At 37.7% G+C, this 19260-nt stretch overlaps 1 protein-coding gene across 1 annotated transcript in view; it reads right to left on the bottom strand.

Annotated features, from left to right (window-relative positions):
- Positions 1 to 7640: 7640 nt before the first annotated feature.
- The window catches only part of CDYL (chromodomain Y like), a 100683-nt gene continuing 89063 nt past the window's right edge, over positions 7641 to 19260 (bottom strand). The window contains exons 3-7 of the mRNA XM_069853594.1: positions 18917 to 19173; positions 18130 to 18302; positions 15366 to 15576; positions 10481 to 10624; positions 7641 to 9480 (exon numbers count right to left, since the gene is read on the bottom strand). Of these exons, the coding sequence (XP_069709695.1) occupies positions 9322 to 9480; positions 10481 to 10624; positions 15366 to 15576; positions 18130 to 18302; positions 18917 to 19173 (944 nt within the window). The 3' untranslated portion in view covers positions 7641 to 9321. The remainder of the gene's footprint in view (positions 9481 to 10480; positions 10625 to 15365; positions 15577 to 18129; positions 18303 to 18916; positions 19174 to 19260) is intronic.

The following is a 19260-nucleotide window of genomic DNA, read 5'->3' as shown; positions in this document are numbered from 1 at the left end:
TCTATAGCATCTGTCTGGCCCTGGTGATGGAAAAGGTTGGTACATGGAAAATCCTGAGACGCACTGTCAGGAACTGTAATGGTTTGAGATAGTGAAAACCAGTTTCACAATATTGTGAAGTGCTAGGACAGTCTTTCTGGAAAGCGAATTGAAGCCAACCAAAGAGAAGTCTGGACTATTAAATTAATTAGCCTGTCATGAGGTTTTTGAAAGCAGAGCTGAAGCTCTATTAGCATGTTGGCTTCACGGCAAGCAAGAGCTGGCTGGAGCCTGCTCATCTGCATGTAGTTTTGGGATGAATTAAAGTCTTAAAGCCTGTGGGTTTTGTTAAAAATGACATTTTGAAAGAGGCAACTTGGCTGCTAGGAGTCGGAATCACAACAGAGCCAAAATCAGCTTCATATTTCTTAACTTTTGTGTCACTGTGAAGTCCAGTTTTTCCCAGATGATGTGCAAGTGCACAAGAACTGAGCGTTGTGAGCTGCCAGGTTTTAGTGAGAGGGAGGAGAGGAAAATAAACCACAGTTGTCCATTATGTAAATACGTGGCAGGTATGAAAAAGACTGAGTTATTCAAACCTGTTAATGTTTATAAGGAAAGGGAGGAGGCAGCTAAAGAATAAGAAAAAGAGCTAGGGATGTGAGTAAACTGAAAACTCAGACTATGACTTCAGTGTTTGGCACAAGTTGGAAGAATAAATAAAGTACTGCGATGGTAGGGATCAGGAAAAAGAGAAGCGTCAAGAGTAGCATAAACAACAAGTCTTGAGCCAGTGTGCTGTGCATTGTTCTAGTAGGCATCATTAGATGTGTGGGAAAGATGGATAACAGCAAAAGAGACTAAAGGTTTGAATGAAGGTGACTGAAGGATTGCTGTGCTCCAGTCATCTTTGCACTCTGGTATGAATTTGAAGCAGCTGCAAGGGACTTCAAAGAGGAATGCTGACATAATGCTAGGAGAAAAATGGACTTTCTTTTTATTTGAAAAGATGCAGATTAGCCAAAACTGTGATTTATGTGATTCCGAGTATGTGGGGAGCTGGCATCAAGAGCTGGCAAACCAGCAAATTAAAAAGTCCCAAGGAGAAACAGAACTGGATCCCAAGGGACTGCTTATTCACTCCTCATACAAAATGATCACTACAAAACATACTCATTAAAATTAGGTATTAAATATAATTTTGGGCAGATTGTAGCTGAAAATGCTTATGGCCTACTTCATGTATGTGTGAACGGGAGATTTGGAGCCTAAATGCCTTAGGATCTCTAATTTTGTGCAGTAGAAGCTGTGGGTAGGTCAAGCTAGAAGGGTGCCAGGCTTCCTCCCCCAGGAGCAATATCTGGGTATCACCGACTTTGGATGGTGAATGGTTTTACGTGCCCTTGTCAAAAGCTTTTCTGAGCATTGGTGAAGAAGTTCTGCTTCAAGGTTGCTGTTGGATAAAGGCAACACAACAGAGATGCAGAGTGTTAAACATGTAGATGGACAGAGGACATCAAGAAAAAGCAAAGCTCCTGAAGTTGTGCCAGCAGGCCTATTTTGTGAACATCAGCGTGTTCATAAAACTACAGGTGTTAAGTTCAGAATATCTGCTGGAACAATGTTGGGTCAGTGTGACAGGGGGGTAAAATTGAGTTTGAAGTTGTCTTGGTACAAATATAATTGGGTAACTTATTAGTAAAACATATTAAAAAATAAAATTTCTACAGTTACCAAAAAAATGCAGTTAAAACTGTTACAATTGGCAAAACCTTGGAAAATTATTGGGTAGGTTCTTCATGCAGAATATGCATGTGAAGACTGCATGTTTGTTTACTGGAAATATATTTTAAATAAGGGATTTTTAGATATAAGCAAAACTTATTTCCTATTTGCTTTTACTGACAGCGGTGTGTCAAAACCTCATGGTTACTGTCAGGAATATCAAAATTCACCACTATCTTAGAGCACAGATTTATTACTTTACACAAAGAAAAAGTAGGGAAGGGGGAAAACCTATAGCCAAAATATTTTCGAGAAGTTGGTCATTTTCCTTTGCTCCAAGGCCATGCAAACTGTGTTATGCTTGTCAGTTAAACTGTTTTGGGGTTGTTTACCCATTCTGGGCATGTAGCCAGCCTAACTTTCAAAACTGCAGTTACCATGATTGTTAGTAGTTCCACTTCTTGCCTCAGACTTCTTCTGCCTTAAATCTTTTCTTCTATATGATTGTTAGTAGTTCCACTTCTTGCCTCAGATTTCTTCTGCCTTAAATCTTTTCTTCTATGAGGAAGTCTTATATTTTCCTGTCAGTTCTGAGAAGACCCTAATTTTTCCCTTAGGGGTTCCCACAAAGACACAGTCACAGAGGTTCTCTTTGACAAATGAAGTCCCTCCAGCAACAAGAAAGAGTGTCGCTCCTCAGGATCAAATCCCTGCCGGCCCCAATCAACAAAGCCAGGTCTTACTGCTAAGAGACCCACAGTGTTTGGAATTTTTGAATGTTATGGTTTAACACAGAATTTCTAAATATACACCTGTCTTGAAGGCTGCGAGGTTTTGGCATTTGCATCGTTTCTCATTTATGTCCACAACATTTCTGTGGCAGATGCCAGCAGCTGGTCGGTGAGAGCTTTTGAAGTATTTTGATGCCCCTCCACAAAACACGAATGGACAAAGAAAGAACTGGCACCAGCAGCTACCCAGCAGCTTTTGGACTACTGTGGGGTACCCATACTTTGAAGGCCCTGAGGTGAATGCATTGCTTACTTTACTGTTGCCTCTGGCCTCATGGTTTTCAGGAGGAATAAGCCACTGCTTTTGTCAGGCTCCTAGATAACTCTATTCCAGTTCTTCCCAGCCTGCCTCTATGGCTGGATGTAGGCGTGGATGGCTTTAGTTATCAGGGAGAGCATGCTGGAAAGTGCAGTTTCATGTTGCTGTTGTGAGCTGGGGCCGCAGCTTCCTTCAGCAGAAAGTCTGCGAGGTGGTGATAGCACGATGATCTAGTGGGAAAACCAAGCGAGTCTGTAATCTTAGTAACATTGTACTCTGCAGTTTAATCACCAGTGATTTGCAGGGTTGAGTATGGCAGCAGTCCAGGCACGGCGCATGGACACCTTTGCACAGCTCCTCGAACAGAGCTCCTGTTGTGCACGACAGGAAAAACAGATGTAAAAGATCCTTAATCTCAGCTGTCATCCTTGCGGAGGAGCTGTGCCTCGCTCGTGCATTTCCTGTAGGTTCCTGGTGGGATGCTCTTACTCCCCTTTGTCCGTGGAAGCGGTTTCAGTTTGTGACGAGGTGGCGGTCTGAGAAAATCCAGCGCTTATCTTGCTTGCACCTTGTACTGCTGGGCTGCTGTGTCGTCAGTGATAACGTGTTTCTGGGGAACGCACCACGGGTCCTTGTTAGTGCTGGAGCTCTTCTCAGGCTACAGTTACTCTTCGTCAGTCTGAACTTTGAGGAGCACCAGGAATGTCGGAGACAGGGAAATGATAGCATGTTACATTATTGTGGATTGCTGACCAGAAATTTTCCATTGGGGAATTTCCTGCATTCAAACCATCTTCTAGGGATACAAAATTCTGCTGGAGATTTTTGAAATTTCTGAATGTAAAGTCAGGGATTCTGTGCATATCTTTTTTTCCTAGACACTGGCAAAATGAAATTTATTTTAAGGCAACCAACCCATCTCAGGATCCTCTAGAATTTTTTTATATGACTTACTTGTTTAATTATCTTATATAAACGTGTGTGTGTATGTCTTCCTTGCTTATTTGGTTTTGAAGGTTCAGTAATGAAAACCAATTTGCCAGAGGGGGAATTGAAAAAGAGAGATCTTTAGTGAGATGCCGAGAATTGTTGATAACTGGTTCATTGGTAGAATTGCAGTCTTAATGACACAGATGTGTCAAGAACTGTCTAGAAGCAGATGTAACACATCTGTTACTCAGCAAGTTTTGCTCCCAAAGAATTAACTAACCACATGAGCACTAAGCGAACCTGTTCCGCGCCTAGGAAATGTAGTGAGGGAACTGAAAGGCATTTTAATATAGTCTAACCAGAGATTTCCATAAACTCCTCACATATTTTCAGGTTTTGAGATGTCTCATTAATAGCATTCTTCTGTACTTACCACTTTTTTTCCACTGAAAACTACGTTTTCACCCAGTTGTGTTTAAAACATTTAATGCCTGTGAAAGATCTATTTCCTAAGCCAGAATACCCAAGTCTGTAACAGAATATGAAAGAATTAAATGAATATGAAAATCTGCTGTCTCCCTCATCTGAATGGTTTGTGGTGATGCTGGAGATACCCATTGAAGGGAACCTGAACTTGAGGCTGCATCTTTTTAAGGATTAAGTGCAATAGCCTGTTGTCTTGTGCCAGGACCTTACAGAAGCACTGGGGATCTGAATTATTTTTTAAGTGTTTGTTCTGCTTCAGAGCTGGGTTATGTAAGGCCTCCAAATTTCCTGCTTTACATCATTACCACTAACAATTTGCTAAGATCTTCTATTGAAGGAATTAGAAATAATCCTGCTGCTCCACAAACTAATATAAATAATTTCAGATGCTTATGATTCTACTGGAAAATAAATCTGTCCTCATAAGCTGCACTAGATTGTCCAAAACGTCTAAAAGACTGTGGAGTTGTTGCCCCTGGTTTCTGCATCAGACTGACTGTTGTAGTTTATTTTGCTTCAAGGAAATCAGTGTGAAGACTGTATGTTTTATCCTCTCTCTTCCCTTTGATACTCAGACTTGTTTAATTTCTATCCAGAATACAATTTTCTGTCAGCATGAAGGAACATGTAATTCCTTCAGAAACATTAAAAAATTGAAGTATGATTTCAATTATTCCTACACACAATATAATGCTGGCTTCGTATGTACTTCTGTGGGTGTTACAACCCAGCTCTTGAGATTACAAAGTTAAGTTCACAAGCTCCTGGTTTTGGTATGATCTGTCTTGAGAAGCCTATCAAGAAGTAAGCCAGAAAACTCCTGGTGTGTGCACAGGGTGGCTTCCCTTTGATCTCCTTCATCCAAGGGTTCATCCAGTTCAAAAACTCCCAGCTTTGCATTGTTTTAATTTTCTTAAGTGTTATTTAGCATCCACTAATAATTCTTCCAGCACAGAAGTTCAGGGTTAATTGTGTTTCCAGCTTCAATCCTGACCGGTCTTTCTGAGCATAAAGTCCAGAAGTGGGGGCATGGTGGGGAGAAGAAAAGGAATGTGAGGATGTGTCTGTGTTTTGACATTTAAATTTTGAAAGAAAACAATCTTGTTTATGTTGTTATTTATACTTCATGTAGCGCAAGCCTGATTTCTATAGATGTGTGTGTCTCAATTATTCCTGGTTTAGCAGGTGGTTTTAGGTTTGTTTTGGTTTTTTATTTTATAATACTGTTTGTTTGACTGAATATCCCAGTCCAACCTGACAAGCTTATGGAATTAAAAAATGGTTATATTTGTAAGGAGCATCACCTGAATTTCACAAAAGTTAGTGCAGCCAGTTCACCCAGCATATGATTGGAGTGATTTTGAGTGATGGCCTCAGTGAGTGCCTTTTCTGAGACAGATGTTAATGAATTTAGTGAAAACTAATAAGAGGGACAGAGGGAAGACAAGTCGGACTTTAAAGGTTGTTTATATTCTAGGTTTTGTCTAGCAATCAAAACATTTTTCTCGAGATGGAAGTAAAAGGTTATAATAAATAAGTCTTGGAAAGCAGCATCTAGGAAACACTGGTTTATTACAGCATTATGAGTTGATTTCTTGCCCTGGAGAGTTAGAGTTGCTCTATAGTGTGTTTTGTAAGTTGTCTTTATTATGTAAGATCTCATTCTATGTGCTGTCTTCTTGAATAGCACATGTGGCTACATTTCAGTACGACTGCCAGTGGCAGAATTGCTGTTCAGCTTGATTGATTGTGGCAGACCTTGGAAAAAATGCAAAATTTCAAGGACCTGCTGAGGCTCAAGCAATGTTTCAGATAATGTAAAAGGCATGCATTTGTTTTGGTTAAGTATTGCAGTCCTGTTTAACCTTGAAGAAACAAATACTTTCTTTTTCTTTTGAACAACTAAGTTTTCTTTATGCTTTTCTTACCTGGAACGTGCAAGGTGATCTGTACTTCTCTTTGTCCCAGGTGATTCGGTATCATCTAGCACAAGATGTTGGGTTCTCAAATACTAAAGCCTGTCATGTTCCAGGGCCTGATAAGTCTGGAGTTCTAGGCATAGAGGTGGTTTGGTGGATGATGACCTGATAGGTGGAAAATGAATGCAAGTATTTTTTTTCACAGAACGTTGTAAGTTGGAAGGAACCTCTGGAAGTCACCTGGTGCCTTAGAAGTAATGCTGGCTTCAGCAGCATCCCTGTGCTTCACCTTGGGCCCAGGCAAACCTCTGTGGCTACAGGTGCATTCAGTTATCAGAGCCTAAGTCGGATGCTCCAGGTTAATTTACCTATGCAGTACTGCAAACTTAAGTAGAACAATGCAAACATCAGCAATGAAACAGGCTGGGCAGAGACCTGTCTCATGTGAAGAAAAGCCTTGAAAACACTCATTTTAAAATGTCCTATGCAGATTTTGTGATGTCTCAGGACCGACTGCTTCCTCTTAGAAGTCTATAATTTTTCTGCCTTTGTTCTGTTATTGTTTTGCAAAGACTAAACTAGACTTAACTGTAAATTTCATACACATCAAAGGATATTTGCAGACCAATACTGAAAAGAACTGGACAGTATTTTCCTAAAAAAGCATTATCCCTGTAGTCTACCCTAGAAACAAAATGTGTATAGTGTTTATGAATAAGAGCATAATTTGTTAATAGGGTGTAGTTAGTTACTGCTTTTAATATAAAGGTAGGGCGGTTTCTCTGTGACAATGATGGTAGATAGGAATTCATTTGAACTAAGGAATTCCTGCAGTCAGAGACAGGAATTTACATGGTTACCAACTTATTCACACTTTTGTATGCAAATTGTAGGAAGCATAACGGCCTGACTGATACCACAGAAATAAAGCAAATAGTATTATTTTCCCTTTGAATTGCCTGCACCTTCAACTGATTTCATTCTTAAATACCTCTAGAACCTGTCTTCTGTTACAGTAAAAAAACTTTGATGTTTAAGGAAAGCATAAATAATCCTCCAGCTGAAAGAGATGTAATCAATGCCCATGTGCTTCGTACAGATGCCAAAAAAAGGATCTTCATATAATTTTGAGTCAAACACCAAAAGGTTTAACATTACAGAACTTTAAAGTGTCTTTCCTTCTCTGTTTCAATAAAACCCAAGGTCAACTACGGAATTCTCATTTTACCACAGCATTGTAGGGAAAATGACCCATTTTTAAGTCATTGCAAGGAAACAGTTAATGAATATTTTTTTAGAACTGGAACAAAATAATTAAGAGTAAAATTATTTCCTATATGTCCTCTTTCCCACCCACGCACTAAGAGAAAACTATGTAGTTTACAACAATCAATGAATTTTCAACTTTTCATTTGAAGAAAATTGTTAAAAGCTTATGTAAGTTTACAAAATAAAACATAAATATTAAAGTCTTCAGTTAGCAAGATTTGTTTCAGCAACTCTTACTTTAACATCAGAACTGAAATGTCTTTGAAAAAGACAACTATATGAGAACCGTATTTAAAATGTGTTAAGAAATATTAGTTTTATTTAACCAGTTTTCACAGCTGAATATTTATTCTATAAAAACTTTACAGATTGTACAGTTTATATATAGTTCAAACTACTAGAACAAAAAAGTAGGTCCCACAGATGCAAAAATACTGTACCAATCCAAGGTAAAGGCAGATTTACACACTGTACAGCTCTCCACTGGGAAGGGGAGGTGGGTCAGTTCCAAGTAAAAACTTCAAAACTGTACAAAAATAAGGTTTGATTTCTATTTCATTCTTCATAATACATTCAATAAGATTGCAAGCACAGATACCCAAGTAATAATAGATATCTGGAGTCAGGAATCAATAATCACTCCTGAAAGGAATGCGAAATAGGTCTATTTACACAGGGCACTCTTTTACACCATACTGTATATAGTGTATATTTAAAATAATAAAAAAAGCATAGACAAAGAACATTAAACATCTAATATAAGGTAGTTTTTTTTTTAAAAGGAGGTTTTTTTTTTACTTAATAGTGTGCCAAACAAATTTTAACTTATTAAATAATATATTCTAAGTGAACCTAAAATTTATGAACATAAAATGCATTTTTGGTGTAATACATCAATTAAAACCAGCAACTAGGAAAAAAAAGAACCAAAACAAAACCCAAACTGTATATAAAGTAGTATTCTCACCCAGCCACAGAAGCACTTATGTAGTTATTAAAGGAAAAAAAAAACCAAAACAAAACAAAAAATGAAACCCAGAGAGACTATTTAAAAACCCACTAAACTAACTTATAACTTAGGATATTCATACATAAGATATTCAGTGATTCACTAATACTGCAAAACAAGCTTTTTTGTTTTCCTCCCCCTCCCACTTCCCTCCCATTTCCCTTCATTCCCTTTCCCCAAGAGACAGTGGTTTCTTCATGCTGTCTGGGTAAGAATTAAACATATTCCTGCCCCTTTCCTCCCACCTCTGTATACCTCCCCCCAAAAAAGGACAGAGTGTTTTCTTAGCATTAATCCTGAGCACACTCTCTTTTTGGGGATACACGTGAGTTAATCTTAATAGGGTTTAATTCCCCCAAATTTTAGAATGTTCCATTACTTGAGGTATTTCAACCTTCTTGTGAGACAATGCCTCATATCTTAGCTGACTCATTGGGTAGTGAAAGTAAGGGCTGGCTAATACCCGTTTCAATTCTGTATTCTAATGAGAAAGAAAAGCATTATTCCAGACTTCCCTGCCACACAGAAAATAATGCAACACCATTCACTTTTTAATCCATTCTCTATTTGATACAGTACTAGCCAAAGATAACAAAAACTAGAGCCTTTAAAAGAGATGTTTGGTAGTGCACTCTATAATTTTTTTTAGCTTGTGTGTGTGTCTATATACACACTCACATATTACATCATATATATATTAAAAAGATATATATACGCACACACATCTCTGTGTGTGTATATATAACCCTATATGTAACAATAAGGGAGAAAGGAGTTTTGTTCAAATTTAAGTGATACAGTACTTTTAAACCCCTTGACAATAAAAGGGGAGGGGGGGTCCGCTCCTGTTCCCAAGCTGAGCAAGGGGTGAGTTTATATAGTTTTTTTAAAATGGGCATATTTTATTTGCCCTGATGTCCAAGAAATACAATTCCAGTGTCAATGGGCATCTCATCAGAACTCATCAATTTTTTTCTGCAGATATTTTAACATTGAGTCCATCCCTTGTGCTGAGCCCCAGATTTTCTTCAAAACTTCACACTCCTTTTCATTTGCTTGTTCCAAGTCCACCTTCATGATATTACGTACTAAAGCTTTGGATTCTTCAAGTACCTGCGTCAAGAAAAAGGGAGTTGGGTTAGTATTGCATGAGAACACAGTGCCATACAGGTTTATATGGAAGAATCCTGAAGTTGATTAAGAACTTAAGCTTATCAGTTCATGGACATACTATGATGCTAAGAAACAGTTCTCATAGCAGCAGAAAGGATCAGCACAATTTACAAGTGCACAAAAATGTGGAAATGATGAAGAATGTAAAATCATAACTATGAATATATGTGGTTTTATACTGATAACCACAGAAAAGTCCCAAATCCGTTTTGGTGAAAGCCAATCATAACTCTGTTACTCAGAACTGCTCTAATAACCAGGGAGACCTTAAATCTCTTGAGCATTCCAAGCAAACTAAAAGGTTTCTTTTGCTTTTCCATTTAGAAAACTATTAATTGGATTAAAAATCCAAAATTTCTAATGCACCGAACAGTTATTTGTACTGCGTCTCTTCTCATAATAAAGCACTAAATAGTGGTAGTTTTAGCTATCCTGTGCAACTGCCAGTAGCACACATAATCATGAATACACTAGGCTTTACTTATAAAACTTAAGTACAACATAACACAAGGTCAAAGACTCCATTTATTTCCTTGGTAATTTACATTACAACTCAAGATATTAAATTACAGCTCAAGATAACTCAAGATTTCGATGTTTCTGTGCAGTTCTTTGGGCAACTGTTTACACTGTTGGACTTAGGCACCTATGTTAGAACCAAAATATATTGTGAGAAGTCCAATGCTGGTTTAAAGTTCTTAACCACATTGTACTATGGCATATGATAAAGAAGAGTCAAATACAAACTTAAAAAAATCCTCAGAAACCCAGAGACAAAAGGATACATAAGAACGTCTTAAAAGACATTGTTATTGCGATCCTTGTTTCATGAAAATGGTGTTCTTTTAGGACATAATTACGTAGTCTAATAACACTTAGATTAATTCTTGCTAAATCAATCATAAAAACGTGTTGTAAGAAAATGAAAAAGAAAACTTACAACTGAATTGCATGTGACAAGTTCCTTAATTCGAACCATTACTTCTTGTGTGAATGTTCCCGGCCAAAACACTTGAGAGACGAGTCCTTTGGCACAAGCTTCCTGCGCAGTCAACTTCCTTCCACTGAACAACATTTCATTGGCCTGAAGGGATAAAAAGTTACTTCTGGTATGAAATGTAATGAGACAAAACTCATTAAATGAAAAATGTTCAAAACAAATAAAGGAAAATGCCTGCACTATTTGAAATAGTTTTATTATAGCTCTTCCAACTTTTAACTGTTAAAGAAAAGGAGTTGCCTTAGATAGCTGGTTGCTGTTGTTGACTAATCTGTGTCTGTAGTTATAAAAATACGGAGGTCTGTGATTAAGAGTTAAATGTGAAAGCATCTTTTGTCATTTCCAATTCACAAGTGTTCATTAGCTCTACTGTTCTTGCAGTATTGCTGACTTGATTAACTATATATTTGTTAATATGTTACAATGCCAGACAGATCTGTAAAACAACAATGAATATATCAGCTTGCCCTTCATCAAAATGTTAGTTACTGCAATGAATTTTCACTAAAAATCTACGTTATCTATAAATTATGAAGATAATCCCATTTTGGTAACAGACCTCTTGAGAACCAGCAGTCTTAGTAGAAAAGTACAGCTAAATATTTAGCAACTAAAATGCTGGTTAATACTGAAAATGTTTGAAACCTAAATGTATGTTTTATTTTCACCATTATAGTATTTCATTTATGATGCAACATTTAAAATTGCTGGACCATATTAGAATTTGACCCCCCAAACCCACTGAAGTGAGCAGGGTATATTCCAACTTCTGATCAGATTCATAATAAACAAGCATTCCCGTTTTATTCAGGAGTTGATTATTGAACTGATAAATCCTTTCAAAAGCTTAGCAGTCTTATTAAAAAACCCAAGCCACTATTTAAAAGATGTTGTACACACTTTGAAAACATTAATTAATAAAGGTACAGAACAGAGTACTGCAGTCTATGCACTAAGGTGATCTCTAGTTCTGTAAATCTTTTTGATTTGTAATTATCATACACTTCAATATTTCTCAGCTTCCCCATTAAAACTTCATCAGGCTTTGAGCAGCCTGATCTAGTGGGAGGTGTCCCTGCCCATGGCAGGGGGGTTGGAACTAGATGATCTTTTAAGGCCCCCTCCAAACCAAACCATTCTATGATTCATTTTACAACTCTTTACACTTATGCTTTAATTCTAACTTTAATGAAGTTTTGTTTGCAGTGGCATCTGCACAGAAACAGTCAATGAAGATTAAAAGTCAGAGTAACTGTTAACCTAAAAAACCCCAAATAAAACAATCCCAATCAGTTTTACTGTTCCTTAATGACTAATCTACATTGAAAATATGACAAAGCCATCACTGAACTCATGGAATACGGAAAACAAAGCCGTTAACAAAATTTAAAGAACTCAAGCCTAACAGGTGTAGCATTTCTGAGGACAAAATTTTGAGTTTTAAAATCTTTTCTAATAGTGGAAATTTTGGTAATTATTACAGCAACTTTCAGTTAAGGATCTCAAGTTCTCTCGTTACTGTAGGCAATGTTCCTGGTATTGCCTACAGTACACATGAAGAAATTTGAAAACTAAGGTGTACTATTTTTCCTTTGTAATGAAATACAAAGTCTGGATTCCACGGGCAGTTTGGTTGCTGACTCCCAGTCTATTACACATATTTAAAAAAAAAAAAAAGAAAGAGATGTTTCCCAGAATCTTTTACATAATATTTATCATTAGCACATCTCTCATAAGTTAATATGGAAAGTCGTGATTCACACGTATTAGTTGAAAAAAACAACAACTACACCCAATAAACCTCAAGCTATAATGACTAAACTTTTTAATTTTCCAGATTATACATGAATGATACTAATCTGAAATAGTAGCTAAAAATCAGTGGTATGCACAGGTTTGTCTAAAACCAGGAATCATTTGCCTAAGAAGAAAAAAAAAATCTTCCCAAATAGTTTAAAAAATTCTTAACATTTATTATATATGAAAGATCAAAACGTGAAGTCAACCTAACTGGGAGAAAGTCAGAAATTTAAGGTGTCTGGTCAGGTCTACCTATTCTTCACATGTATCTTTTCTAACAAGGATAAAATTTAATGCTAGAAAACTCCAATTTTTTTCTAAAACTCAATAGCAACTGCTGAGTTGTCCCAAACATGAAAAACCAGAAGTGATAACAGTGCAGTTATCTTATTTCTACCAGCTCTAACACAGCATTTGCAGGAAACCTCACATGAAATGAGTGCTCCCATTAGTATTGTCAGTTGACAGGTTTTGAAGGGGAATGTTTTGCTCTGGCATCTCCACTTTTGATCTATATACAATGTATGCCAGAGGCCCACTGCTAAAAAGGTTTTAAGCCTTGGATGTGCTGTGAAAATTAACACCCTCAGTGGCTTCTTTCCAAGAACTATAATGCAACAATAGAAATGATGAAGACAAAAATATTTCATTAATACAAGATTCGCATTAACAACTCTCATTTCCTGCCCAATCTGTCTTTCTCCTTCCACAGAGGAACCTCAAGGGGATATCTTCTGGTCCCTCTTCTACAGCAAGTGCTTTGAGGCTCGCCAGGTAATTTTCGAGCAGGCACTAGCTGCCACAGAGCTCCTCAGCTCTCTTGCACTATAATCAGGAGGCAGCTGGTCTCTGTAAGGCCCAAGACCCTGGCTGTGATGTTGATTACAGGCACTATGGAAATATTTATCCCTCATGACTGACAGAAAAGCAGAAGAACTGCTAAGCATGCTGGATACTGATAGGAAACGCCAGCATAGGAAGCTCGATTACACAGCTCCTGTGCCTTATATCCAGGAGCAGAAAGCCAGAACTCCACAGCAGACACACAATAACATACCTCCCCAAAGAGATGTCACCTTCAGATATGTTAAGGCGATTATTTTCAAAACTCAAAAGCCAAATTTAAGAAACCTCCTAAAATTCTTGATATTCCCAATACAGTATCAGTTTTGAATGCCAAGGTCTGGGCTTTGGTTTTCCTGTACTAATGATTTCTGTTGAACCCCTCCATGCAGACCTGGTCACAGCCAAAACTAACCTGGTGGAGAAGACATTTCCAGCAATCTTGCGACTGAAGATTTTTTCATAACTGCTGGTGATAAAAAGAGTGCACGGAATCTGACCTACAAGAGTTAAGGGTGGGACTAATATTGCTGAACTAATACATTCGTAGCAAATTTTATGATGCATGCAGAGCCCTTGATTCTTTGGTTTTTTTAATAATATTTTAGATTTGTTTCCTCAAATGTTTCTCATCTCATTCATAGCACCTATTCTTTCTGCTGACTTCTCACTCCCTTTTATAGATAGGGAGCATACTACTTTATCAAAACTTTTGGTATGGATTCTGAACGTATTTAAGGAAATCAGCTGAATAAAGTCCAACTTTAACCCACAAATCACCGACATTACTGTACCTCAGAGGGTCAAGCATAGTATGAAGAAAGTGGACTTTTTTCCCTTTTGCACTAAATATTACAGAATTATTATCACTAGAAGCTTTCAATTTATGTCTCTATATTTCAAAATGAGAGCATTCACAAACACACATGAAAGAGTATACTGGGGAAGAGCTTCTTGTGCATTTTCTACCACTTCTAAAGAAAGAAGAATTAACAACCACGAGTCTCTAAAGGGCGGGGATGGATGGAATGGATGGATGAATGGATGGATGGCCAAATAAAAAGGGAAAGCAACAATCAGTAGTTTGAAACATGCTAAGATACTAAAGATACTCTAATTACCGTTAACCTATTTCAGTTACCTTTTCTGTTCTCTTCTAATAACTAAATCCAGACACCACACAATTAGTCATTATTTCTTTTCAAACTGATGGTTTTAATATAACAAAATACGTATTTTTAAAAATCGATAGTTATCTGAAGGGAAAAATTGGCTTTTATTATAAACAGTAATTTAGGAAAAAACAGGTGTAGCTACAAGCACTTGTTATTATTCAACTTCAAATTGGAATAGGGTGTAGGTCTAACAGTTTTCAAAGAAGACAGCATAAAAAATAGTAAGCAATATGAAAATAATGTAGGTAAAAGATTTTTAAATAGTTTTTTTAGCTACATTTGATTATTTTGTATAATTGGAAGGCAAAAGAAAGGGATACTAAGTTACATGTATTTTATATTTCCAGGAACAATGCAAAGCATTACCGTTATTTTTTTTCCAAATCTAGCAATACTGTAATGAGAGTACAAGACTAAAAAAAATTCCTTCACAAAGGCAAGTTGACCTGAGTATTTCTTTTGTAACACACTAGTGTCAAGCATCAGCGGATATCTACAAAGCAAGGAAGTTCAACACGACTTCTTGAGAACAAGCAGTACATGAAAGCTGAGTTATTTATTTTGCATGCTACCATCTGATGGCAAATAGCTGATGACACAGCGCTCTGCCATGTAACAACACTGAGTGCAGAGCAGCCCATTCTCCTCTACGCTCTGACACTGTGCTGAACACAAGACACTGGTTGCTGGTACTCGTGAGGCAGCAGCGAAGAAGGTGTGTTCTGGTACGCACCTTCCTCTTCTGCCACCGTCAGGGTTAAGGGTGCCTGTGACATGGGATTAGGTCCCATGCCTGCTTTCTGTTTTGTGTACTCAGGTATGGACTATGCTGTGACAGCATAGAGCAGGGAAGCTATAAACACTGGTTTCTCATGAAAGTTTTTCATGAGAGAGAGAAAAATAAAGAAAAGACAACACAGCAACGGTAAAAAGTCTTGAAATCATTCTGGATAAAATCTCACAACTGCATTGTGAAGCTGTCAGCCCCTGCCCTGCAAGCTACTTACAGAAGCCAGGCCCATTATCCGGGGGAATGTAAGGGATGAACATCCATCTGGACTTTGTCCAAAAGTAGTGTATGGTGTCTGAAACCAAGCCTTCTCGTTAGCCCAAACCACATCACACAGAGGCAATATAGATGCTCCAAGTCCAATGGCTGGGCCATTTACCGCTACAATGATAGGCTTCTTAAACTGAATAAAAGTATTCACAAAATTCCTGAAGAGAAACAGAAACATGGCACTCACTACACAAACAGAAAGAGTAAAATACACCAGATCTTGAAAATGTAATAATTCACCTCCACAGCAACACTTTCAAAACCAACCTGATAACTTTCCATGATGAGGTGGTTAGCATGGTGGATGAGGGGAGAGCAGTGGATATTGCTTATGTAGACTTCAGAGTGAGGCTTTCAGCACTGTCTCCCACAAGACTTACTGACAAGCTGTTGATGTATGAGCTGGATGACCAGTGAGGTGGACTGAAAAATGTCTGAATGGCTGGCCCAAAGGGTGGTGATCAGTGACACCAAGTCTAGCTGGAGTCTAGTAACTAGTCGTGTACCCCAGGATATCAGTACTGGGTCCAATACTGTTTGACAGCTTCCTTCATGACCTTGATGATGGGGCTAAGCGTAGCCTCAGCAAATCTGCTGACGATACAAAACCGGGCTGATTTATAAAGGGTCATGTTGCCATCCAGAGGGACCTAACAGGGTGGAGAAATGGGCTGACAGGAAGCTCATGAAGGGAAGTATGAAGTCTGGGGGCCATCAGATGCAAAGCAGCTTGGCAGAAAAGGACCTGAGGGGTCTTGGTGGACACCAAGTTGAACACAAGCCAGCAGCGTGCCCTTGTGGCAAAGAAGGCTAATAGTATTCCAGCCTGCATTAGGAAGTGTTTTGCCAGCATATTGAGAGAGGTGACCCTTCCTTTCTGCTCCGTAGTGATGGGGCCACTCCTGCAGTAATGTGTCCAGCTTGGCCCCTTCAGTACAAGAGATATATGGAGCTACTGATGAGTATCCAGCAAACAGTCCACTACCGATGATTAAGAAACTGGAGTATCTCTCACATGAGGAGAAGCTGAGAAAGCTGGGAGTCTTCAGCTTGGAGAAGGGAAGGCTTCAGTGTGATCTCATCAAGGTGTATGAATACCTGAGAGGAGGGTACAAAAAGGATGGCCCCAGGATCTTTTCAGTGGTGTCCTATGACAGGACCAGATGGAATGAGTGCAAAGTGAAACACAGGAGCTTCCCTCTGAACAACAGGAAACACTTCCTTACAGTAAATACCTTTGAGATATTCTTAGGAAAAAAATGTGTGTGTGTTCATGTATGTGCACACAAGCATCATACCAAGAGGAGACTTCTAAAACCTCAAAATTGAGGTGCTATCTCATATAATAAAAAAGTTGCCCATATTTAGTTTAAGTAAATGACAAATTCTGATGCCTGCTTAGAATACACAGTATAACGTTCAGCTGAGTCTGCCCTGGCAAAACTCTCCTTTGCTCTGAATGACAGACGTTTTTCATTTTGGTATTAGATACTGAAAAATGAGATTTTTTGATTTTTTTTTAAGGGGCGATTTAGTGGTAATTTTAATTTTGCTTTTTATTTGCATCACATGTTCTTGTATTTCAGCAAAACAGGACAGTTTTAGTATATTGTATCCATCACTAAAGGTTACCAAACTTCTTGTTAACTCATTCTCGTGAACTGAAATAGATGAATGCAAAACAATTTCTACTGGAACCATCTTATCCAAGCCATCATACAAACATCCCATCCAGAGACTTAAGATGATAACTTTAATCATGTCTCAATAGTCCAGTGAGGACCATATCTTCAGAAAAATACCATAATTATATTTGAAGAGGTTTTCATAGGTGTTTTAAGTTATCTATATATTGATCTATTTTATTAACAATGATTAGTAGATGACAAATCATTCTTCTGGAAGGGCTTGAATTAAAGTAGTGACTGAAGCTCAGTGTTAAGAGCCTCTGTCCTCTGGCCACATCTGAAGTCAGTACATGAACAACTTTCACATGGAATGAATGAAAATTTTCCTTTGAAAAAATAACTATCATCATCTCTGTGAGCCAACTGTGCCTCCAATGAAACAGACTTTATGTGTTACAAGGCCGTTTCTAGGGTCATGAGGCAACAACAGAACCTATGTCTTTGAAGGAATATAGATACTCCAGAAGCATACAAGAGCTAAACCAAGAGTCTAGGCACTCAAAACCAGTGTTCGAATAAGGTACTTGCTTGTACTGTTCAAGCATGTCTAAGACCTGTATTTTTTCCCATACACATTCTTCTAGTTTGCAGTTGTTCAGCTCATTTTGTTTAAATGTTAGGTTCGTTACATGGTGTTGGGATGATATTCACTAGTATTAATCCACTCCTCTAAAATATCCATCATTCCACTTCTCTGGAATATATATTCAGTACACATCTTGTATTTGTGAGTGTTAAATTTGTTTTCCTGAAACCCTATGGCTAAGATTTTAAAACTGATTTCAGCTGGAGGAGTATTACCGTAGTACCAGTTATTATAGTTAAATTTTAGTAGTAAAAATAGTGATGCATGAAATGGCAACCCAAATAGAAAGGGACAGGGAGTATAAAGAAGTGCTGCACACTGTATCATGTAACAGGTGAGTGTTTGAGATCTTGTTGAATTAGAGGCTTTTGAGACAAAAGATAAAACAAGCCAGATGAAGAATACCTACTCAGATGACTGAAGATAATCTTACATACCTAATAGCTTCTGCCATCTTAGTGCTTTCCTTTTTTCTATCATCTGTTAAACGTCGTATAAAATAAATAAAATCAAGACCACAGCAGAAAATGCTACCAACTGCACTGAACAGCACGAGTTTACTGTCATCTGCAGCTGCTGTGTTCAGTGCACTTTGGACTTCCTTCATTACCTGAAAAAAAATAAAAATCAGAAGTTCATTAGAATCTTTTTATTACATCATTAAAAAGTAGCATATTGTTCTCCCCTCCTCTTCCCCTGAGGAAATCTCAATCTTCAACATCTTTAATTTTTCCTTAGGACCCACTCAACCTTCATACGAAAAAAGTTAACTTCTTTCATTATCCAAAAATAAGAAAGTTAAAGTACTAGAAGCTTTGTACTTCAAAAATGTAATTAGATTAAGATAATGAAATTATTAAGAAAAGATCTATTAGATGTTATCTGTAACTAAAGCATTCATTCAGCATTTCTGCAATTTGGACAGCAGATGGCATATGCAACCAGTTCAGAAAAATAGAAGCTTAATTCAGGCTAAAGGTTTTTCCAAGTTGCACTTCATAAGTCACCACGTGCCTTATAAAAGACAGTACATCTACATGTTCAGATAAAGTAGTTGAATTCAACTGAACTACACTTAAAGAGAGTTGCATGTATGACATCTTGCAAACTGCAGCTTGAATCTGGTTTTGTGTATGTTTGTGCCTGAACAACAGGCATAAATGAGGCAGAGACTTAGAATTACCCCAGCACCCTTCCCCACTAATAAATCACAATTGTTCTGACCTCTGGATTTAGTGAATTATTTTCAGATGATTTTGTTGATAGCAAAATGTGTGTGAATCCATCTTGTTTCCTGACAACAATGTCTCTGTACCGGTACGCACTCTCAGTTTGTCTCACGCTGAAACGTAGCCTTTTATCGAAAGGTTGATCTCTCCTGTCATCAATAAACCTCCGTTTGCTGGCTGTCACTCCTGTTACGGATGTCTGTATGTTAGTTGTACCATTGGCTGCTAATGCTTCCATGAAGGTGGATGTACCTGGACATAATTTAAACAGTAACATTCCATTAATTAAATTTAATTAGCAAAATCGCTAATGGGATGAAAAAATTCTAGTCATATCAA

This window comes from Phaenicophaeus curvirostris, chromosome 3, assembly GCF_032191515.1.
Source record: "Phaenicophaeus curvirostris isolate KB17595 chromosome 3, BPBGC_Pcur_1.0, whole genome shotgun sequence".
Classification (NCBI taxonomy): Eukaryota; Metazoa; Chordata; class Aves; order Cuculiformes; family Cuculidae; genus Phaenicophaeus; species Phaenicophaeus curvirostris.
This window is presented reverse-complemented; position numbering and strand designations above follow the sequence as displayed.